Source organism: Pogona vitticeps, chromosome 4 (genome assembly GCF_051106095.1).
Source record: "Pogona vitticeps strain Pit_001003342236 chromosome 4, PviZW2.1, whole genome shotgun sequence".
Taxonomy (NCBI): domain Eukaryota; kingdom Metazoa; phylum Chordata; class Lepidosauria; order Squamata; family Agamidae; genus Pogona; species Pogona vitticeps.
Window position 1 is genome coordinate 110279721 of NC_135786.1, and position 24640 is coordinate 110304360.

The window sequence follows — 24640 nt, forward strand, 5'->3', positions numbered from 1 at the left end:
CCTAAAATGCTGAAGCCTTTCCTCAAAAGGAGGTGCCCAAGCCCAGTCATCATTTTAGTCGCTCTTTTGTGCGCCTTTTCCAGTTCCGCTATAATTTATTTGAAGTTTGATGACCAGAACTGAAAGCAATATGAATTACATGACATATTCTCATTGTGAAACAGATGTGATCAGATGGATGCAAAGGACCTTGCCTGATCATACTGGAAAAGGTAGCTTTGTATGCCATATTTTATTGTGGTATTTTCGCTTCTTGATCTGTGGATTAACTGTATTGCATTTTATTTTTACTTCCATGCATTCTTTTAGTTGACTGTAAACAGCACAGACTAGTGCATTTGCACAAACAAACAAACAAACATGATATTTCAAGTTTTGATATGTAAAATCCTTCTTCCTCAGGCTATACAGCACCCCTTCATGTTTAATTTCAGTTCTTTCTACATTATGGGAGACCAGTCACAAAACAAAGTGGCACTGGGCCATTTATCAGACACATTTTTGTGACCAAATTGCAGGAAGAAAGCCTTTGACTCTCCCAGAAAGAAAGGAGCCACAGGGACTTCTAAAATCCTTGTAAGATTACTCTGCACCCCCCTCCTGAAAGCCTTCTGGCAGTTTCTGGTTCCTGGGCTCTATTGGATAAACGTCTGAGGGATTGTAGCGGGACATGTAAAAACTAAGTCTTTAACACTGTTTGTTTCTCCATTTTTGAAGCCATCTTTGTCTGTGGGCAACTTTGCATGCGTTGTCAAGAGTGCATGTTTCTATTTCTCCGAATGCTTCTGCCAGACGCAGAGGAGCCAGGCCGGAAAGGGAGCTGGCAGCCTCCATGGCCAAGCTTGGCTCCAAAGGGAGAGCTCTTTTCTGTTTGGACTCAAAGGCTGGCCAAGACTGCTCGGAACTCCCAGACCTTAGGTGTTTACCTGGTCGCCAAGGCAACCAGGTTCCGGGCCGGTCCTGTGTTGCTCAGTCCCCTAGTGGACTTGGTGGCAGTTGGAAGCTCCTCCGAGGTCTTCTGGCTGGGGCTGTTTGCTTGCGCCCGTGTGCCATCCCTTCTACTTGGGTGAGACCAAGTCCTTGAGCCCCTGGAGATCATGGCTCCTCGTCTGAGAAGAAACAGAGTAAGTTCTGGCCGCCTTGGGAAGGGGGGTGGGCTGGAGCTCCCCTTGATATCTTGGGGGGAAGGGGAGGCCCTATGGAGAGGGGACAGAGCCAGGTGCCTTGACTTGCACCCCAGACTTATCAAGATACTGTCCTGAGAAGAACTGTTCTGAGCAATAAGACCAAGGAGGGTTGGAGCAGCAGACTTGGTTCTGTGCTGGAAAAAGGATACACGACCCCCACACTCCTTACAACTGGCCCCGTGAACAAGGGGTTTGGCTTCAGAGTTCTAAAGTTAAACTCCAAACAGCTTTTTCCAGATTTTGGAAGAGAAAATCTTTTCAGTGGATTAGAATTCTAACCTAGAAAACGAAATGAAATGTGCAAATAGAAAATATCAATCTTCTCAATACAGTCAGGTACATTGTGCCAAAAAAAGGACAGGCTTTGTTCTCTCCCCAGCCCTTCTCCCTGGGGAACACCCTCCCCTCTGCCCCAAAGGCTCCCAAGCAGATTCAAGGGGCAGGTGGAAAGCACAAATCTATTATCTGATGCTTCTTATTTTGAGGCACCCTCTGTGCACTCGGGGACAAGGAGATGGTGGGTGATGGACGTTTTAGGAGGGCCTGGCCTGCACCCACACCCACACCCCTGCCATCCATATCCTCTGCTCTCTTCTGCAGAAAGCCAAGTGGTGGCGGCTGCTGTGTTGCTTCTCCAGCACCACAAAGGAAGAAGAGGCTCCTGAGGCCCCTCCTGCCAGGTAAGGTGACAAAATCAGGTCCCTGATCCCAAGGGGCTTCCAAGCAAACCTGGAACAGCAAATGAAGGAACTTGTCGGGCTGAGGGGGAGAGAAACATAGAGAGGAAATGAAGAATGTGGGGCAAAAACACTTTCTCGTACTTGCATAGGCACGGATTAAGGAATAATTCAGGGTCTCTAGAGCATGTGCTTAACCCTGGTCTAGAAGCAGTGCTCCCAGAAGTGGTGAAAGGCATCAGTTTCTCATGGAATTTGTTTTTCTTGACTTATATATGCAATCTTTGAGGAGCTTAGTTTCAGCCTAATAACCTAATGGGGCTTAATTTGAAGGCCTGATTGCTGAGACTAAAACAATACTACCAGAATGTGCTAGCAAAACATAAACTTTAGAAAGGTATATGGCTGGCTCATGTGGGCATGCTGGGCTGCAGAAGGGCAGAGTCCTGCGAGGTTTTCCTCACGGATTCCTTGCCTTACAATTGCAATTTGTGGATTTCCTCCTTAGTCCACCAGAGCCTACGAACGTGACCTACGAGGTTGAAGAAAACTCCAGCCCCCGGGTAAGAAATGAAGGGATGTCCCCTGGTAGAAAGGGTGGGTGGGTGGTGGGCAGTAAGAGTAGTCACGATGCCGGAGGGCACCATGGAGTATACTTTGCTCCCCCGCCCCTCCGGTAACCATGAATGTAATCCTGGCTGGGACAAGGGCAGGCTTGGCTTTGACATGAATTAAGTAACACCCACATGATTTTGATTCCTAGGATTTCCTCAACAGCGAAGGCACTCTTAATAATATAAGGAGCATCAATGATGAAGACTGCATCCCTACCCCCACATCTGACATGTAAGCTATGTTTTTTTTTTTTTTTTTAATCTTGGAAGAGTTGAGTGTGTAATTTCAGGGAGCAACAAAATAGAACTCCTGGCTTCTTAAGGATGAGCAGTGTCCTGGTGGATTGAGCGTCCTTATTCCCACTTACACCTTTGCCCTGCTTTGATCTCTTTTTGGACTGAAAGCAGATCCAGTTCCAAGTATTCTGTTGGGTTGTTTCAATTCCCGGCCCACCTTCCACTTTGCATAAAACTGGAGGAAAACTGGATGGAGAGTCCAGCAGGGTTATCCACGCCCTTTTCTTTCCTTATGATTTCATTGCCTTATGTTTGCACTCTAGGACTTTCTCCCTCAGTGCATGGGAGCCAAGGAGGAACGAGACTTATGATGTGGAAGAGAGCTCTGGCCCCTTGGTGAGAAATGGAGGCTTGTGCGCTGGATGAAAGGCAGAGGTTGGGGTGGGGTGGCTGGATAAGAGGAGCCAAAACATCCAGCTGAAAAAGGCTCTAAGACGGTCTAATTCAGTAAAGGTTGACCCCCGCATGCCCTGAGTACAGCCTTGGGCAGAGCCTGGGGTAAGCTTAATTTAAGGGAAATTAGTGAATTAACACACTCATCGTTTTGGTTCCTAGGAATACCAAGACCAGCAGGACACCCTGGATGATGTGAGCAGCATCAAGGATGAGGAGTGGTTCCCTTCTCCCAATTCGGCCAGGTAGGCCCTTCTCAGGGAGTGGAAGGCTCAGGGAGGGCATCCGTTTTTGCAAGAGGTCTGTCCCACTTTGGTCACTTCACTTATTAGAGAGTCAGGGGGTGGATTCTCAAGGAACGATAAGCCAAGCTCTCCACCTTGTTCTGGATGAGCATCCTGCTGGTGCCTTCTGTTCAGCGCATCTCCCTGGAAGATTTACCTGAGTCAGCTGGGTGTTCTGGCACCAAGCATCCCTGCTTCCCCCTCCTCATTTTTGTTCCCTCCTGGATTAGTGGAGGAAAACTCCATTGTTTATTCTTGGATTTCTTCTCCAGAAGGATGGTCCATCATCATAGAAATCTTACACAATAAGCTGCAATAAGCCTGTCCGTCTGTTGTCTAGCTTGTTGTGTTGTCTGAACGCTTCCAGCATTTCCTTGATTGTCATAACAGTATTAGACCTTGGCCTGGGACAGAATAGATGCTCACTTTAAACAGTGAAGAAAAGAGCTCCTCTCTGTTGTCTTCATGGCATGTTTCTCAGCTTCCAGGGGACCTGGTGGCCCACTCTTTCATAGTTGGTTCAGATGCGCCTGCTGTCTGGAGCAGTTTGGAACCATGAGGGATCATCCATCCCCTGCTCATAAGCAATAAACAAGGGCCCCTTTCAATCCCTAGCTTGTTGAATTGTTTCATTGCTTTCTGTTTGTACTCTAGGATTTTCTCCCTCACTGCATCGGAGCCAAGGAAGAACGTGACTTATGATGTGGTAGAGAACTCCAACACCTTGGTAAGAAATGGAGGCTTGTGTGCTGGATGAAAGGCAGAAGTTGGGGTGGGGCAGCTGGATAAAAGGGGGCAAAACGTCCAGCTGCAAAATGCTCCAAGACAGTCTAATTGGGTAAAGGTTGACCCCCACATGCCCTGAGTACAGCCTTGGGCAGAACCTGGGGTAAGCTTAACTTGAGGGAAATGAGTGAATTAACACATGCACCGTTTGGGTTCCCAGGATTCCCGAGACCAACAGGACACCCTGGACGATGTGAGCAGCATCAAGGATGAGGAGTGGTTCCCTTCTCCCAATTTGGCCAGGTAGGCCCTTCTCAAGTAGGGGAAGGGTCAGGGAGGGCATCCGTTTTTGCAAGAGGTCTGTCCCACTTTGGTCACTTCACTTTTTAGGGATTGAGGGGGTGGATTCTCAAAGAACGTTAAGCCAAGCCCTCCGCCTTGTTGTGGATCAGCATCCTGCTGGTGCCCTTTGTTCAGCTCCTCTCACTTGAAGCGTTAAATGTGTCTGCTGGGTGTCCTGGCACCAAGACGCTCTGCTCCCACCTCCCTATATTTGTTACCTTTTGGTCAGTAGAGAAAAATTTGTCCTTGGGTTCCTTCCGCACTCTGTTGAGAGGGAACCAACCAGAAAAGGAATCTGTCCGCTGGCAGAGGACACAAGGGAAACAAAAGTAGAGAGATACCCTTGCTTCCTTTGACTGCTCCTTCAGACAGTGGTAACCAAGAAGGCTCATACATCATCACAGTAATGTTGCACAATAAGATGCAATAACCCTCTCCATCTGGTGTCTAACTTGTTGTGTTGTCTGAAGCCTCCCAGTATTTCCTTGATTCTCATAGTAAAATTAGACCTTGGCCTGGGACATAATTCATTGTCTGTGTAATGAAGGAACAAAAGATATCCTCTCTGTTGTCTTGCTGGCATCTTTCTCAGCTTCCAAGGGGATCTGGTTGCTCACTCTTTCATAGTTGTGTCTGGCACAGCAGGGCTCCTCCCCTGCTTTTCTTTTCCGACCCATCACTTCTCTCCTCCCCTCTCCCTTTCTAGCGTCCTGCAGATACAGAGGAACCAAACCTTCACTGTTGAAGAGTCCTTCTCTGTTTGGGTAAGACAGGAAAGCCTGCCTGGCACGTAAAAGAGCAAAAGTCGGAGGGAGGCATGGTCCGAAATCCATCCAAAGTTTTCTCTGGGATTCCTTCTTTCCCCTTTCATTTGCCTGGTTCCCAGCACTCCTTTTCCTCTTCTGAAACCTCACAAAAGTCTTTCAATGGGGAGATAACGGTCTGGTTGTCCTTCCCCCTTCCCATTTCTTCATTCCCGTTCCCGCCAACTCTAAGGGGGCTGCAACTCCCAGAGAAGTGAATCCAGCCGGGAAGAAGTCAGATGCTCCTTCTCTGAAGAGGAATCAGTTCTGTTGAAAGGACTGGTCCTTCTTTCAGAAACCTGAGGACTGACAACAGCCCTTACTCAGAATGCGCTCATCATTCTGGAAGCACGGCCTAGCCATAGTTCCCTGTTTTAAGCCCTGGTCTTGGCATAATAATAATTCTGAAATCCATTCCCACATACACCGAACCTCTTCAGGGTTTTCTAGGTAGATAAAACTGAAAAAGTGGTTTATTATTCCCTTTTTAATGGGGCACAATGGGACTGTGCAGCTTGCCTGGCTGTTTGGCATTGGTAAAGGTTTTCTTTGAAACTGGGTAAGAAATGTATGAATTCCATTCCTAGGATTCCTCAGAAGAACAGGGGACCCAGGATGATTTGGGTAGTGTGCAAAAGGAAGCACATGTGCCTTCTCCCCATCCAACCAGGTAATCTATTTGCTGAGGTTTTGGTGTTTTTTGGGGGGGGTGTGGACTGAGAAGACACAACCTGCCCAAAGCCTGGGTCACACTATATATGGGCACCTTGATGAGCACGTAGCTGCTTCCGGCTGCTGCTTTGCTCAAGGCTGGGTGTTATGAGAGTGGATCTAGAAGTCACAGATGACAGCGAGTCAGTCACTAAATAAGAGATCCAAGAGTATCCGAGGCAGGAGATCTGCTGCCTCTCTTGGATTATTGGGCGGGAGGGACCCATAGTTTGCAGGGCTGTTCTTGTCTTTCATGCGGTGGGTTCTTTCCTCTAGGGTTCCAGAGCCGAGAGAAGGTGCCTTCACTGAAGATGAGTCTCCCTCTCCTTCGGTAAGGAAAGAAAGGCCAGAAACCTTGTATCGGGAAGGATGATAAAAACCTTAAGGGGAAAGGAAGCCTTGGGTTTAACACTTGATTCTCCTTGACAGGATTCCTTAGAAGAGATCATCAGGAGCCTGGAGAAGATGGAGAGGGAGCCCCTGTTCAGTCCAGAGAGGTACCGTGCATTTAGCCTAAAGACACCCAAGAATCACAGCACCTTCCCTAAGAAAGAAGGGTGGCCTTTTCTGTTCAGATAAGGGAGAGGCGTACTTTCTGGTAGGGTAGTGATTCTCTCCAAGGGTAGTGATTCTCTTATAAAGCAAGGCTAAAGCCTTTGCTTTGGTGTGTGATATAGACAAGAGTTTTCAGCAGCTTTGACCTGGCCCCAGTGGATTCTCAGAGGAACTGGAGGTCCAGAACGAGAGGGAGACAAATTAGGCATGTGCTGAATGGGGGATCCAATATATTTCAAAGCAGAAGAACTTGGTCCCTATTCTCAAGACGTTGGGTGCGATGGACCCATTGTCTGCAGGATCTTTGGGTCCTTAATAAGAGGTCTCTTTCTTCTAGGGTCTCGGAGCGACAGGAGGAATCATACACCCTGAAAGAGGCTCTCTCCCCTTGGGTAAGTAAGGAGAGGGCAGAAACCGTGTATCAGGAAGGATGTCAAACACCCTGGCCTTAAGGGGAATCCCTTTTTTTTAAAAGTCTAAGCTTTCCTCATATTGGAATGGCAACCTCAGCTAGCAAAAACAGCCCCAACAGGCCTATTCCTGCTCTAAGATTGGGCTAATCTTGCTTCAGCCTTAGTTTGGGGAGCAAGGCAGCCTTGGCTTGAACACTTCACTCTCCTTGATAGGATTCCTTAGAAGACCTCATCAGGAGCCTGGAGCGAGAGGAGTGGTAGCCTTTGTCTGAGACAGCAAGGTAGAGTATTCTTATCTAAGGAAAGCTGAGCTAAAGGACGTCTGAAGCCACTCAGGGATTGCGGCCCCTTCTGAAGAAGAATGACTAAGAGGGTGGGTGGCAGGTGGCCTTTTCATTTTAGAAGGTATCCCTCTGCGTACGTCAGGCTGTAGATTTCTATGCTGCTGAGAACAGCCATCGGAGAAATGTACAATAGTGGCCTTTGAGAAGAGGTTGTGGTTCAAATGTAGTCATTTGCTTGGGGGGGGGGGGATTTCCAAATGAATCCCAACATTCAGGCCATCACTAGCTCTTCTCTCCTTTTCTAGGCCTTGAAGAAATCTGTGGAGCAGCCAGGATCCTGCAGCCCGGCGAGTTGCTCCTGAGATGAAGGGCGACCTCCAGAAGGCTTTCTCCCTGCTCCTGTTCGGACACAGGATGCTGCAGACAGGTAAGGAAAAGAGCTGGAAGAAAACAAAGTCCTCTCCACTGAAGAGGCTGTCTAGTGAGGTGTAGGTCAGAGTTTGCTTTAGACAGGGCCTCCATGGAAGGGATAGAGATCGGATGTAAGTCACAGCGTAAGCTAATTAAAAAATAGAGAAGGAGTAAACAAATATGTTGCTTTGTTTTTAGATCTCCAGTTAGATGAGAAATTATGATGTCAATTTTTATTTTTTATTTTATTTTTCTTTTCTTTTAGGAATGAGGTCACCTTGAGTGAAAGGACAGTTCAGCTGCACCATGGCTAAAAAGGGAAGGTATCTGGAAGAGAAGGGATGTGGGTGGGCTGCTCCACCTCCTGACTCAGGGAAGCCCAGCCCTTAAGTCTCCAGAAGGCCCTTTCCTCCCTGCCCTCACTTTGCAGGGTGCGGGATGGTGCCTCCTCACCTAATGGCCTGGAAAGATCATGGAGCTCCAGACCAGCAGGAAACGGGCGAGGGTTTTCTCTGCTGAACTTGAGCAAGGAGAATTGGCCCCTACAGCAGAGGAAGGTCCTGTTAGCAACATCGGTCAGGAGGTGGGGCACCACCACCCCATTGTTTCTCTCCTCGCCCCCCACAACTCCTACCCTTCCAGGCCTGTGTTGCCATTGCATATCTGGAGCAGTGGCAGCACTGAAAAGGCAACCTCTCCAACCCCTTTCTCCAGCCAGGCTGTTCTGCTTCTCCTCCCCTTCCCCTCCAGCTGCCTCCAAACCTCCTTCCTCTGTTCATTTCCCCCTTTCTCCCACCCCGCTGGTTTCTACAACCTGCTCCCCGGGTGAACTGAGCTGTTCATGGGGTTTCGCAGCTGGAATGGCAAGGGAGGAGGAGCAGGAGCATCCTTGCTGACACTGTTTGGTTCTTGCCAAAGGTCCGCCTCTCCCCACCATTCGAGAAGTCAAGACCTGGGAAGAAGAAAGAAGAGCGGCAACGTTCCCCCCCCCCCCACGGAGTGTTCCTGCTTTGAGGTTCAATGAAAGAACCTCCCCCCTTTCCTTTCCCTTGTTATGTGGCTTTTCTTGCTATGGACATTTGTTAGCTGCCAGTTGATGGGGCTGGGAAGGAATTTTACCCACATTTCCTATTTTTCCTAAGCAATGTGGGGTTTTTGCCTTCCCCATAGCAACCTTCCCTCAAATTATTTTAAATTATGTAATACTATTTTGTTCCGCATGAAATGTCAAGAAGAACTTTGAATAAATGTATATACTCAACTTTATTATAATTGTGTAGTAAATAAATAATTTATACTGTTGAATTATTCATGTGTACTATGTATTTTTTCACAAGACATTCCTTCCTATCTCAAGATTCATCGGAATATTTAATCCAGTCATTCCAAAAGCAGAACCCTCTCAATATGCTTGTGTCACAATTCCCATCTTTCCTGGCCTTTGAGGCCGGAACTGTGACGGTCCAAGACATCTAGAGAGCGCTAAGTCAGAGAAGGCTGGGCTACCTTGGTTGGCTGGAGCTCTGCAGTCTACTAGATTTTATCTTCCGTCTTCCTTTCCATGGGAAAGGATAACAAGGACATGTTTAAAGCACATGGTCTTTCCAAGTCTTTCTATGGATTTGGCAAGCTATGAGAAGGGCACTGGTGGCTTCTTCCCCTTTAGGCTCAGCCATTACAAGACCTTGCAGGAGATTCCAATGAGGTTCCCAGGCATTGCTGTGAGTTGCCCGAGGTGGGATATAACTGACAAGCCTCGGAAGTTTTGTTCTCAGGACAGGAACTGAGCAATCTCCTTTTTCCTAATTGATCTTTTCTCAATCCAATTTCTCTCTGTTAAACACAGTGGTAAATCCAGTTAGCTGAATTTTACTCAGATTTTAATCATGTTCACATCAGTGCTTGATTAGCCCATCAGCTGGTCTGTGTTCCAGTCTTTGAATGGAAAACTACATCTTTGCCCATTTTAAAAATGGGCAGTAGTACTTGTAAACTGTAGAGAATAACCCTCAGCCAAATGTGGGTTGTATAAAAATGAGAGAGAGAGAGAGAGAGAGAGAGATCAACCTATATGTATGTTAAAATGCACTTAAGTCCCCCAAAATATACGTTGAAATCATATAGTTAATCTTTAAACTATTACAATAGATTGTTTTGATATTTTTATTCATTTTGTTGCTCATGTATAGTTGCTCTTTTTCTCATAAAAAGGGCAACTATAGGATGACACCTGATAGAAGCAATTTTGAATTTTAAAGAGAGATTTGGAATGATCCCAGACTGTTGATGGATGTACAAAGCTTACAGGTCCCAGGAAATCTGTGGGTGAAGCCTAATCTTACTGCACTGTTTTAATGACTCCAGCATGATTATCTACATAGGCTTCCTCATACATTATATCTGAAGACACCATTAGACCTGCAAGGATAGTATTTCTTTTTTGTTTTTGTTTTGTTTTGTTTGTTTAAAGATTAAATGTATCTACTGCCCAGTTAGTGAGTATACACTACTCTGGCCAGTGCACAGGGTAAAATTCAAACCATGCTACCCTCCTTAACCTCAGTGACAAAAGAACCTAATCATTAGGGTGCAATAGCCAATTCAAACACGGTTAAAATACAAAGGGAACCTAAATTTCAGAATTGAAATGGATAGCATTTGGAGATATGGACTTTAAGGATGTCTTATATCAGCTTTGGGAGTTCCCTCTCCACATTTGCTTGTTATAAAACTGGATATATAAGATAAAGGAAGGAGTCACTCTTTCGGTCTGAAAATTCTGTTCTACAAGAAAACAGCCATTCTGTGTGATGAGTCAATAAGGGAAGGCATTCCCAGCTGGACATCGTAAACATATAACCTGAAGACTCCTCCTCTCAATGTGAAGATGTTGATGTTCTGAGGAAAACCTGTTCCTAGCTGTTTTGTAGACAATGGAAGTCTCCTATCATAGAACATAATGTAGCCACAGAAGTTACCCCTAACTGAGGAATTATGGCAGCTGTAGCCTAAGAAAGACAGATTTTTTTTCTCTAATTTTATACATCTCACCATCCTCCCATAAAAATCAAGTTCCATTTATATTCTGTAGGCTCCTAGAAACATAGCTAGGCATTATCTGTTGGAAGTTCATTGGTTTACATATCTGACTGCAGAGCAGAGAAAAATAGCAACTCAGATTGAATCTTTGGAAGGATTTTTATTGAGGAGAGATTTGAGAGATTCCCCCCCCCCTCTGCCCAGAGATACAGGTCACAGTGTGCAGCCTGGTAGACTGCTAGTGTGGTGAAAGATAACAAATGACCTGTTGCCTTTTATTTGATTAATCACATCCAGTAGTAGATACCCATCCTCAACTGGCTCTGCAAAATTCACTGCTGTGAAAATAAGGTTTCCAGCTGCCATTTGGGAACAGACCAGTGGTTCTTATGGGTAAAAAAAAAGATTTATTTTCCCCTGTGTATAATATTGTTGTTTAGTCCTTAAGTCTTGTCTGCCTCTTCGTGACCCCATGGACCAGAGAATGCCAGGCTCTCCTGTCTTCCATTGCCTTCTGGAGTTGGGTCAAATTCATGTTGTACAACCACCTCATCCTCTGTCGTCCCCTTCTCCTCTTGCCTTCACACTTTCCCAACATCAGGGCCTTTTCCAGGGAGTCTTCTCTTCTCATGAGATGGCCAAAGTATTGGAGACTCAGCTTTAGGATCTGTCCCTCCAGGGAGCACTCAGGGTTGATTTCTTTCAAAATGGATAGGTTTGTTCTCTTTGCAGTCCAGGGGACTCTCAAGACCCTCCTCCAGCACCACTGTTCAGAACCATCAATTCTTCAGCAGTCAGCCTTCTTTATGGTCCAGCTCTCACTTCCATACATTGATACTGGAAAAACCATAGCTTTGACCATTTTTTTTGCACTCTCATCCTCATTATGAGAGTCTTTAATTCCTCCTCACTTTCTGCCATCAGAGTGGCATCATCTGCATATCGGAGGTTGTTGATATTTCTTCCGGCAATCTGAATTCCAGCTTGGGATTCATCCAGTCCTGCCTTTCGCATGATGTATTCTGCATATAAGTTAAATAAGCAGGTGGACAATATACAGCCTTGTCGTACTCCTTTCCCCATTTTGAACCAATCAGTTGTTCCATATCCAGTTCTAACTTTTGCTTCCTATCCCACATAGAGATTTCTGAGGAGTTAGATAAGGTGGTCAAGCACTCTCATTTCTTTAAGAACGTGCCATAGTTTGTTGTGGTTGACACAGTCAAAGGCTTTTACTTAATCAATGAAGTAGAAGTAGATGTCTTTCTGGAACTCTCTGGCTTTCTCCATAATCCAGCGAATGTTAGCAATTTGGTCTGTAGTTCCTCTGCCCCTTTGAAATCCAGCTTGTACTTCTGGGAGTTCTCAGTCCACATAATGCTGAAGCCTGCCTTGGAGGATTTTGAGCATAACCTTGCTAGCGTGTGAAATGAGTGCAACTGTACGGTAGTTGGAGCATTCTTCGGCAATGGCCTTCTTTGGAATTGGGATATAGACTGATCTTTTCCAATCCTCAGGCCACATGTGTAATATTACTGCCTATTTAAAACCATGGAGTAATGCTACCAGTTCAGCCTATGGCTTGTCATGTTTACCACAAAGAAAAAAATAATTTGAGAAATGATGAGGGAACCTGTTTACTGGTACACAAACCCGTTGTTACATTGCTGTTGGAAAAAGAGGTTCTCTCTAAATCAGTCCTATCACCCCAATTACTCTATCATCAATGGCTGATAAATGTTTCCTCTTTCTTTTAATATGGTCCACATGTCACTGAAGTCACAGCACCTGTGCATGCAATGACCATTAATCAAGGACATTTATGTCCCTGATATACAAATTTACCTCATTCCTAGTGGAGAACATGGCTGCTAATTAATGATTATATCCACTGCATAACTGCTGTTATGGAAAGTACGGAATGCAAGTAATTGGCCTACCAATATATCATTAAAGAGCACAGAGATCACTGTAATAATAATATTTTTATAATTTTTAAGCCGCAATAGTACTTGGTATTTTAAACTAAAAATCAAGCCCATCCACGGTCACAAAACATTGCTGTTTCATTCTCTTTCCCCAATGTCAGCACCCTCATTCCCATCCTCTGATGGAAACCAGCATTCCTTATAGTCCCCCGAACTCTAGCATTCTCCTTTCGAGATCTGCAGCTTTTGAGGTATCTGTATGTGAAATGATGTGGGTGTGCTCCACCTCCTACCTAACCCAGTGAAGCCCTGCCCTTACTCTCCAGAAGGCCCTTTCCTGCCCCCTTTTGCAGGGTTTGGGATGGTGCCTTTGAGTGACCTCAGCACCCAATGGCCTAGAAAGATCCAGGAACTCAAGACCAGCAGGAAATGGATGAGGGTTTTCTCTGCTGAACCTGGGGATGGAGCAGGTTCTCCCAAAAGGAGAGGAATTACCTGGCTTTTATTCAGCGACATCTGTCAGGAGGTGGGGCACCACCAACCCATCTTTTCTCTCTTCTCCAGCATTCTCCTTTCAAGATTTGCAACTCTCAAGAAAAATGGCAATAAACATATGTGAAGTGCAATGTTTTACATCCTACTGAAAGTGAACTGCCCTTCAGTAGCAGGGCAGGAATGCAGCCAGGGACCCCTCCTCCTTTTTTTTTTAACATAACTGCCCATCTTTTTTTACACCCCCTGTACAGTACTGAGAATGTCCTCAGGGAATCCACCCTACTGCATGCTCCTCCCAACTGTACCAGAACAAGGGGTGTCACAATCACCTCCCCCTAAAGAGATAATGATCTTGGTCAGGGAGTCACTGTGGATATAAAACTACCACCTTTAGTGCCTGAGGTAGGTCCTTTAGGCCTCAGAAGTGCATAGTACATGCCCCATGGACAAGCCTGACCTAAAAGAGAACACTTGCCTGCTTACAAGGCAGTAAACAATTGATTATGTGTTTAATTTGACAGTACAACAGTCTGGCCAGGTAGGACCTCTCAACATTACTGTAGCAATTAGTGACCTTCTCAAATCCTCACTGGATTTAGGTGTAAATCCTGCTGTTCAAGAAACCAGCCCTCTGTAGAAGAATTATATTTGTTTTTATTAAGAAAATAAAGAAGTTTCATTAGAATACAGTTGTAGCTTTAAAAGGCATAAACATTAGGCATATCCAGCAGATACAATGATTAAAATAAGTTCACTATTCCTAAATAAAATAAGAACAACTAGAACTAAGCTAAATAATCATCTTTGCTGTCTCTACATCTAGAAGCTGGGCTATTTCGCCCCTCTCCTTCAAAAGACAAACCTCTCAGTCCACAACATCCAGCAACGAACGGACATCAATTACATACATGAACAACTATTTTCTACATGCCTCTGGACCACCTTCTTTATGACACTTCTAAGTTAACCAGTTAAGAGCAAGTGGTTGTAACACAGTTCGTCACCCACATTTCACATGAGAAGATCCAAGCCTAGTTGGCTTATCTTTCCTCAATTAAGCGGTATGCTCTGTTTTCGTCTTCTCTGGGCCTCTTTGGCCTTGCTCCCTTATTTTCATGCCTGGCAGCACAATTCTAACAACAATCTCAAGAGAGCATTTCAGTGCCTTCAAATCCATCTTACACAGAACCTAACAGACTCCATCTTTCTATGACTACAACTCCCAGTTTCCTCCTATTTCCTCACAAGGGGCAACTACTGCTGTTTCTTATCTGTGGGTGTCCTGACCAGTCCCTATTAATGTAAAGTAGTGGCCTACTGATATATCAATAAAGAGCACAGAGATCACTGTAATTATAAGCATTTTATTTACTAAAGGCAAAGAAGTACTTGCTATTTTAAACTAGAAATCAAACCCACCTTACGTACAGTAAAGACTGTACTTACTTCAACATTACATTTGAACATTTGCCTACTATATTAGGCACCCATTAATAGATATTCACCTTCTACATTGCCTCGAACACTGTCTATACCTCAGCACCCCATTTCTGCAGTAAGTAATATATGGATGGAAGGGGAAACTGAACACAATTATTAAATCAAATACTGTAGTATGAATTCAGTACAGCTGAATAAATAATAAAATAATAAATAATAAAATTCAGCTGTTGAGCATAGAAGATAGGATACGATGCCTAAAGCTATAGAAACACTTTACACACAAGACATGTTAAAATATGCAGATTTTTTTGGAAATTAAAGGGGGAAATGGTATTGGAGTTAAGGGTAGCAGCACTCTCCTCAAAAGAGAAACTGTGAATAGGAGTCAATGGCTCCATGAGGTTTTGCAGCCTCTGAGTCCTGTTCTAGTCCTTAAACTCCTCCCTCATGTCTGAATGCCCATTTCAGAAACTTTGCTCCAAAATTGTGCCCCAACTGTTTTCCATTTCATTCCACTGTGACCTTCATGAGACACTCCACTAATACTCTTATTACTCAAACTGCTTCCCCATTTACCATTTCAGACAAACAGCCATGGAGTTCCTCCCTCATCCCACCTCCCTTCTGTAACCCTTGGTTACAAGCGCTCCCTCATGACAAGCAAACCCCTCTGCTTCCCTCCATTTGTACTTCCTCATCCTCCCATAGTCCAATTGTTAGAAATGATGGGGGTAGAGAGAGAAAAAGAGGCTGAGCGGTGTACATATTTAGATATTTGCCTGACAATTTACCTCTATAATTTCTCATTTTAAAAAGTTCCTCTTAGTGGTGGAATACTTTAACAACCAAACTGTCAAGATTTGTGTGGAGATGGCTCTGAGACAAATCAGTCTTCCGGGTTAACAGCAAAGAGACTCACAGAGACAGTGGGTTCAATTCACCAGCAGTATATTTACAGACTATGTACAACAGAACTATGTACACCAGTCAACAGACTCAATAATACACTTCAGCAAATAAACAGACAGCACTTCGTGCTGCAACTCTCCAACACAATACTCCACACATCACTACAGTGTGTAGCACTTATATAGTTTGAACAACCAATCACTGGGCATATCACCTGATATCTTCTCTCAGATATTACCTCATGTCCAATAAACATTTCATGGATTGCATCAGCTTCATGTGCTGACTCTGTGGCTGCACACCTGTTCTGAGATGGAGGTCTGTTAGCAAACTTTGGTTCACACACTACAGAGTAAATTCTATATTGTGGGTCATAATATCCTGACACAAACCCATGAAATAGGGGGGGGAGGAACCATGGACCAAGACTTTAATAATAAAAATTAACACTTACTACAGAAATTGTCCTTAAAAATAATAATAAATAATAATAAATAACCGAAAGTAGGCTAAAAACTATGGCACTGCGTTCAAGCATGGCCTAAATGGGTTTGGAAACATCTTCTTCTCTAAGGTACCCCAATGGTGATGTTGTTTGAGTTTTGACTCATCAGTGTACCTCTGCACTTCCAGTGGGTATCTGTCAGCAAGGAGAAGGCCAGCAAGGGAAATGAACTGTGAGGGCATCATTTGATACTGGGAATCCATGGACAGGGAACATTAAGGGGCTGCTTTAAAAAAAAAAAAAAAAACAAGGAAAGTCTGCCAACCATCACCAACCATCCCTGTTTGGGGTACATATTCTGATATTTGCCTGATAATTCACCTCTGGAAGTTTCATTTTACAAATCTCTGCTTGCAGTGGACCACTTTAAAGATCACAACCATTAATTTAAAAACAAACAAACAAACAAATACAAGTCCAGAAATAAAAAAAAATAATTTTGACTGTAACATTTTCCCTCAAGGTTGGTATAAATCAGAACCATAAGTTAAGCTTAACTTTTAAGTGCATCCCCCACCCCTTTCTGTTCTTCACGTTGGAGGTTGGTGTGATCTTTCCAATGAAAGGGGTGCAGAAATAGTTGAAAACTGCTAGTAATTATTAAAATGACACCCTACAAATTCAGTTAAGATTTGTTTTGAAAAAAACTATTGGATCTGCACCTTCACACAAAAGTGACCTCAGGGTACTAGTGAGGCTTTGATATGCACATTCGGGAGAGTAGGGCTATCCGCCATCCACATGGACAGTACCCACTACTGCAGGACTAGAACCTGTAATGGCAGGAAATGGGGTAGTTTATCTTCTAGATTTATAGTTCTGAACTGCCATACACTGCAACCTTTTACATTAATACCTAGTGGAATGACTTTATTGGTACTGTAGCTGGTTCCTATTGCTCCCCCTGAAAGGCAGCCTGGTTATCTAAAGAACAGGATAGAATGACATGGGGTACTGTGTACTGCTCCATTGGGAGAAGGTGACTATTGGGAACACTACCATGCATATTCTTCCATACCTTCACCCTCAAAATCCTCAACAGAGCCTTGCTCCTAGGTCTCTGGAGCTGGACTTGCCACCCCTGAACCACTACTGTCTGTGATTTGGATTCTCCCTGCATTTTTTAAAAAAAGTGTGACCCATAAGGAGCCCTAGAGGCTAAATCCAAAATCATAATCATAAAAAATTCCCAGGCAGCCATTTTGTTAACAGTTTAAATTAGCCATCAACTGCCTTCTTTTAACTCACCAGCAGGATAAGCATGCTGCTGGTCTGGTTGTCGGGCATCTGTCCAAAGCTGGTGCAATGTTTCAAAGCACAGTGATCTTTTTCAAGATTTATGTGTGGGGGGAGGCCTTCTGCATATTGACCAACACTCTTAAAACTCTGTCTCAGTGTCTTCTGTTCTGTGGCTCTTGTGTAATCTGCATTTCCATGCTCTTTAAGAGCTTCGCCATTGTTGCTCTTCATGCAAGTGGGATTGAAAATATAAGGAGTCTGAGATCAAGGCTGCACTGGATTTCAGACAATAGCAACTCCCGTTCATTCTTGGACCAATAAATGCCATGATGACCCGAATACACGATCCATGATGGCACACTGAAAAAGAGAAGAACCTGGGACTCTGGGTAGGAGGCTCTGCTGGCTTTGGTCTTTCATTTATAAACCTTGACCCAGTCTTCCTAGAATGGACTGTAGTGCTGACTGCTTTGATCTGTGTACCAATTCTGTTCAAAATGAGTAGATTATGGGGACAATCATTAGTAGATGTTAGATGCTGTAGTGACTTTAAAAATGGAGGGGAAGAATGATGGTTGCCATGATCCTTGTCTTCAGAAATGTATTCCTTTAGTAACAGCAGTGAATTAAAGTGTTTGCTCTTCCACCCACACTTTTCCTTCAACTTAAACGTCAAGATTTGTTTATGTGTCCTGAAATTATTCTATTCTCAGTGAAGCATCACAATTGGGTATTGTAAAATACCTTGCCCCATGATGTTGAGTTGTTAAAAGAGATTCACTGCAGAGACAGCAAGGTGTGTTTTAACATGGGAACTTGCATGTTGTATTCTGCAAGGGATGCTAATGATTATTTGGCAGGGGGAAAACTAGCCGGCCTCTCGATTTCTGCATTTCTCAAACATAGAAAACAAATAAGTGCTGCACTGGTGCATGTTAGGTATCCTTCTTATTGCTATGATGATGAGGTGTCACTCAGCCCAATTAACTGTTCATTCAGCATTGGTAAATAATGTGCTGCTTCTATTTGGAGAACCAAAGAATACAACGGGGAGGCAAGAACTGTCTAAAAAGAGTTTTAAGCACTCCTTTACATAAGTTAAAGGATTTTTTTCTTTTACTTAAAATCATGACATGTTGAAGGAGGGGTAGGAAGACACTGATCTGTTGTTCAAAAATTAATTGTTTGGGAGGTAATGGACCAATCATATTAGCTTTTCTGATCAGAAACTCTTTGGCTAAAGGAAACAGTGGACAGTGTATTCTGGCAGTTAGATAAAAAGCTGATTTGTAAAAAATAATTAAATAAATACATTTCCTCAGGCCAACAACAACAAAAAACAATAATATGTAATTAGCTCTGCTCAGAATCACTACATTGTGCATGCTCTGTGTGAAACCTAGTACAGTATTAATTTACCAGGAAGAAAGGTAAAAAAGTTAGGAGATGCAGTGGATTTTGAAGGACTGTTTTTCTTTGAATGTTGCAGAGATGTTGACAGTTGGAGGTTGACACATCATTTCAACAATATTTTTGAAACTTTGTGATAAAATTCAGAAATTCTTTGAAGCTGCTAAATATTTGCATAGTTTCCCTTCAGGTTTCTCCCTGCTCTGCACCTTAATATCAACCATAACATGCATTTATTATTAGTTGGAGAAACTGCACAGCGTGTTCACATTTGAAAACAAAATTTATTATTACACTTGGTGATCAACGATCAATACTACATGTCTACATCAGTAGGAAAAGAAGCCTTTGAGAGAAAAAGCAAAGCTAGCTGTTAAATGTTTACAAGTAGCATACTATTCTCAGGATGTAAATGGCCGAATTGGCTTGCATGCCGTTTTCTACAGGGTGGGTGCTGTGGACAAGAGTTCCTGACACCACGCTGTTTGGTGTCTGAAGGCTCTCCTGCTTTACAATAATATATGGGTCTTTTTGTCTTTTACTTTCCACTCCTGTTTTTTTTCTTTCTCATCATCCCCTTAATGTTCCTGTCTTTGCAACTGCACAGGAACATATTTTAGCGGTTCCCAAAACAGAAGCCCTTACAGCACCCATTTCTTTTATTCCAGTGTCATTGGTCTCTGCCATATGGCTGATACTTTGGCTGATTTTACTTGAGGAACTTGCTGCAATAACGTGATCATCCAAGTTATCCTCTGGGGAGTCTTTGCTGCAATCACACACCCCTTTAGCAACATCAGACAGTAGTTTGTTGCCACCATTTACTCCTTGTACCAAATCTCACATGAGGCTCAGAGACTCAAGTGCAATCTTTCCCATGTTGCCCTGCCTTTCAAGGGGCAAGTGAGCCAGCTTCTCCTCATGCTCCAGTTTCAGCAGCATTTTCTTCCTCCTGTGTTCGGGAATCTTTAGAACCCCATTCAAACTGCTTTGCAACTCTGGTTATCAGAGCGTCCATCTTTGTTTTACTTTTCTTTATACATCTAACAATACTTAGTCGAGTTGCAGGATCAGCGGTGTCATCTGGGTTGCAGGCGGCCAGATCGAAGAGGAGGCAGTTGAAGAGAGAAAATTATGAATTATTGGGGATATAGGAATGCATAGACAAAAGGTTGTCTTTAAAAAAAAAAAAAACATACCTTAAAGTATTCAACCATCAAAAAAGAGTTCCTTCTTAAACATAAGCCGTAGTGTGGTTAACGATTTGGTAGTCTGCTCATTGTTACATACACGTATTAATCATGTAATGTATAATGTTTCTCATGATGGGTAGCCATCGACATATCGATGTGAGGCTTCTGTCTCAGTGCCTATAAAGTTAATAAGGGTAGGGACTAGAAGCATTGGGAATCTGGCATATTACATAAGGAGATTGTGCTAAATGCATATCAACATCTCAGATCTTTTCAGGCTAAAAGGATTGGTTTGTAGATGTAGACCATAATTGTAGTGTTATCGACATATCCTAACTGATATGTATTTCTTACTGCATTTTCTATATTTTAAAACTTTGCCTTACCTCTGTATTGTGAGACCTGTGTAGAGGTCTGCTAGACAGGCTGCTGATGCTGATACTGCTACTTGATGACTCACCCTGGTCTGCAGAATTAGTTATTAGGGACATATTAAAAATAACTCACAATGGCAAGCCTGCTTGCCGTACAGTTATGAGACTCACTGTCTTTTTTGATCCCACTGGGGAATCATCTGTTGGGAACAGATTGAGGGTGACTGACAAGTCTTCCTGAATGTCTAATATCTCTGTTGGAAAGAATACTGAAAATTAGGAACAAGGTCGCTAGTGGGTGAATTAATGAAGGAAAAATGGAGAGCACAGCCGTTTCAACCTATGTACCTGACATCAATGTTCTCTCTGGAGGCTTGTGGCTGTCTGATATATGAATGGACCATATGCTTGGGTCACCACATAAAACTCTGTCTAACTCATCGTAGAACTGGCAGAGTTTGGAGCTGTTACCTGACCAATTGCTTGCTTGTAGTCTCTGGGGAGGCAGTTCATTTTAGATCTGCATTCTGCAGCAACTCTTGAATATTCCTCTTTCCTCATCTCCCTTACAATATCCACAGACATGTTGATATTCTGATGACTAGACTACCACATTTAATAATAGATTCCTGAGATGGGCTGCCTAGTTCATGAGCTTCCTCCATCTTCTTGAGAGGCATTCTTCCCAACAGCCCAATCAGTGTTTGGCAGTAAATGGAGTGAGCAAGAAAGAGTATCAGCTTTCTTAATAGGCAAAACAACAACAACAACAAATCCAAAAAACTGAAACAGCCAATTGCATTACAAGGAGCAGCAATGCCTACCAAGCACCTCTTAATTTACACCAATTCAGCTGGTCTGCCAAAGTATTTGTTATTTACAATGTAGGGTCAAAAGCTATGGTGTGGTTGACTGTTTATGGAAAACAGGAAACACTTCCTGAAGAATGTGCCACTGCTTATCTGTGCAGCAAGTTTAGCACATGCCACGTTATGCCTCATTTTTCATTCTGTACAAGTCATGGCCCTGTTCATGCGTTAACTCCATACCATGTATTGCTCAAATATGCTCCAGGAAAAAGCCAATTTTTCTTAGAATTCTTTCTTTCTTTCTTTCTTTCTTTCTTTCTTTCTTTCTTTCTTTCTTTCTTTCTTTCTTTCTTTCTTTCTTTCTTTCTTTCTTTCTTTCCTTCCTTCCTTCCTTCCTTCCTTCCTTCCTTCCTTCCTTCCTTCCTTCCTCCCTCCCTCCCTCCCTCCCTTCCTTCCTTCCTTCCTTCCTTCCTTCCTTCCTTCCTTCCTTCCTTCCTTCCTTCCTTCCTTCCTTCCTTCCTTCCTTTGCACACCATTTCTTTTTCAAAAATTGCTTGCACTGGACTCGTGGACTGACTTGTAGTTTTCATTATAAATGTTCAATTTAATATAATTTTGAACCACTGATTTTAAATTATTCCTAGAGAACAGAAACCACCAAACAGTGCTAAGTGAACAGCAGTTGGTTGACCTGATGCACTGTTCCTGTCATTAGAGCAGTATATATATATTATATTAAATATACATATTAATGAATACTGTCAGTATTGAGAACTTGTCACCAGAATATTGGTAGAATTCCTTTTGTACATGATCAGAAATTGTTGGTATTGACTTTTCATACTGTACCATGTAAATTGGTAATAACTTCTCAGTTTCTGTCAGCTGATAGGAGGCATGAAGTCATGGATATTCACACAATGCCAAAGTACATAAGGAAGAATTTATTTGTTCATGTGAGGCAAAAAATAAGGTGGCTTAGAAAAGCAAGACTGTGTTCTCTTGTGGGATAATGTTGAAAACTGATGGGAATACTTTTGAATGGAGTGATGCAGAAAATATGGTTAGACAATAATACTATGAGGGAATTCATGTGGGGCTACAACAACAATACTTGCTGGGGCATCATCTGGAGTGCATTAAGTAGTGCACTGCTCCTCAGAAATGGAGTAAGATGTCCTTAAATGAGCATCCAGTTGCTGTTTATTGAAGGCTGCTTTTTAATTGCTGGCTAGACCACAGTACATTTCATTGCCCTTTTTGTTCTCAGTTTAATCCACATTACAAAGTTACCCTTTACTTTCCAAAAAAGAAGCCTACATAACTGGCAGCTCAATGGCATTTACTGGCATCATCCACTGGATCATACAATAATGGCAATGCCCAATCAAGTGGTTGCCATGTATTAACATTTCTGAATGTCAAATAGTGAGTTTCCCACAAATTTCATTTTGGAAGGTTGATAGCTCTGGATCACATCATACAGTGGTGTCTCGCTTAATGGCGATAATCCGTTCCAGGAAAATTGCTGTTAATCGAAAACGTCGTAAAGCGAAAATAAAAAGCCCATTGAAATGCATTGAAAACCGTTCAATGCATTCCAATAGGCTAAAAACTCACAGTCCAGAGAAGATCCTCCATACGGCGGCCATTTTCGCTGCCTGTATAGCAAGGAATCCGTCCCTAAACACAGCGGGGAGTCATTTTAATTACCCGGTGGCCATTTTGAAATCGTTGATCAGCTGTTAAAAAAACATAGTTTTGCGAAGAATCAGTTCCCGAAGCAGGGAACCAATCATTGCAAAGCGAAAAAACTCTATTCAGACCATCGTTTTGCGATTGCAAAACCGATCACCAAAATGTCATCGTGAAGCGGATTTGTCGTAATGCGGGGTAATTGTAAAGTGGGGCACGACTGTACAGTAAACAAGCGATGGGTATAAGCATGCAAGACCTTTGGGGTTTGTTCATGATGTACCAATGAAAGTAATATTTTAAACTTATCGTCAATGTGTTTTAAAGTGTATTGTATTTAACGCATGATATCCTGCTTAATGCAGCAGGAAATTCATTTTGATTCATTTCAGTGGGTCAAATCATACAGATATACACACTCACACCCAGACACCCAGTCACAGTGTTCCCCAACACATGTGCACAATTCCTATGGGTATAAACAGACCTGAAAGCCAGGTGGTATGTTTGGGATACCTTTGTCAGCATGGAATATGTCTTTTACCAAATCTTTTACCAGAGATACAATATCCTGCCTGTGAAAACGATGTGGGCCAGGAAGTACATTCCTTTATCAGATCTAATATACAAGCTTTTGTTGTTTCCTTAACATCCTCAGAGCTTGATCTGCTGGATATATTATACTGGATTCCTAACATTATTTTCAGAGCAGCTAGTACCTTTATTAACATTTGCCACAATGTCTGCTCTTTGCTCTACTCCCCATAGATACCCTCTAGTCATAATTCTGTGCTCCGTTGCTAAATGCATACATCTACTTGTAACAAAATTGAACCAGTCTGTCTCTTTGGTACCGTGAGCTTCATGTGGTAGAATTAGTTTCTACCCGAGCCCTATGTCACTATAAATTGCTCGTGCAGTAAATTAACTGCTTTAATACTCAAATCGTCCACCTCTTGCTGTTGCTTCCTGAGTCCGAAATTATTTTCTTGTTCCAAAAGTGGTTCCTTGATCTCCAAATTCATACAAGAAGGCAAAAGTGCAGCATTATGAAAAGCTGTTTAATGGCACAGATTAAATTGAAGCTTCTATTCTTAATTTTTTAAAAATTGAAGAAGGAATTTACTTTCTTCACAAAGACAAAAATGGATCTTTAGAAATTGAGGCCCTCTGTAAAATAACAGGCAACAAAGATTTTTATTAATTTAATCAAAACTTTTCATATAGTACCTCTCATGATTTTATGGCAAATAATTCACATAGATCTAAAACAGTGTGTTCCCAACCTGGGGGGGAGGGGGGTTAATCACAAAGTGTTTTCTGGGGAATGACAGGGAGTGTTGTAGGTTACTTAGCTATTATAAAAGGGGGTTGGGAACCACTGCTCTAAAAGCACAGGCGATCATTGTGTTGCATGGCAAAGCAATCAAACAGCCTTCCAAAGTTGGTGTCCTACAGACTGTAGCACAATAAGACTCCAGGTTGGCAATGACTGCAAGCAATCAAGAGAATAAGAACAGCAAAGAGAACAACTAATCTGATCCTGGTTTGCAATTTTGGTTTGCACTAAGTGCTCGAACCAGAGTTTCCTGTTAAACTCCTATTTGACTAAACAGGAAGTATTTTACCAAGCTGGTCCTGTTAGAGAGAGAGAGAGAGAGAGAGAGAGAGAGAGAGAAGGTAGTGTGCACATGATTTGTTTCTGATCTTCCAAATTATGTCTCAGGTGGCTGGAGAAAAAGGCATCTCAATGTATCTTACCTCATCAAAGGAAAGAGAAAAATTCTCAAAACCAAGCATTTGTTCTCCTGACATTTATTAATGAATATAAATCTGAAAAAGTTCTCCAATATCGTAGCAATAAATAGAAGATGTGGGCTTACTTTTGCTAGGACATACTCCAA

General features: G+C 42.9%; 1 protein-coding gene and 1 long non-coding RNA gene across 2 annotated transcripts; both read left to right on the plus strand.

Moving 5' to 3' along the window:
* The first annotated feature begins 364 nt into the window (after positions 1-364).
* On the plus strand, positions 365-7166 carry LOC144589108 (uncharacterized). The gene is made up of 14 exons (XM_078393072.1): positions 365-1124; positions 1788-1867; positions 2373-2427; positions 2628-2710; positions 3039-3111; positions 3331-3413; positions 4107-4179; positions 4399-4481; positions 5227-5284; positions 5911-5993; positions 6311-6365; positions 6464-6531; positions 6927-6981; positions 7161-7166. Exons 1-14 carry the CDS (start codon positions 1098-1100, stop codon positions 7164-7166), a joined length of 882 nt encoding a protein of 293 aa, XP_078249198.1. The 5' UTR covers positions 365-1097.
* A 48-nt stretch (positions 7167-7214) lies between these two features.
* On the plus strand, positions 7215-21271 carry LOC144588859 (uncharacterized). The gene is made up of 3 exons (XR_013544592.1): positions 7215-7283; positions 7592-7713; positions 7963-21271. It is a non-coding gene; the product is annotated as an uncharacterized LOC144588859 (long non-coding RNA).
* The last annotated feature ends 3369 nt before the right edge of the window (positions 21272-24640 follow it).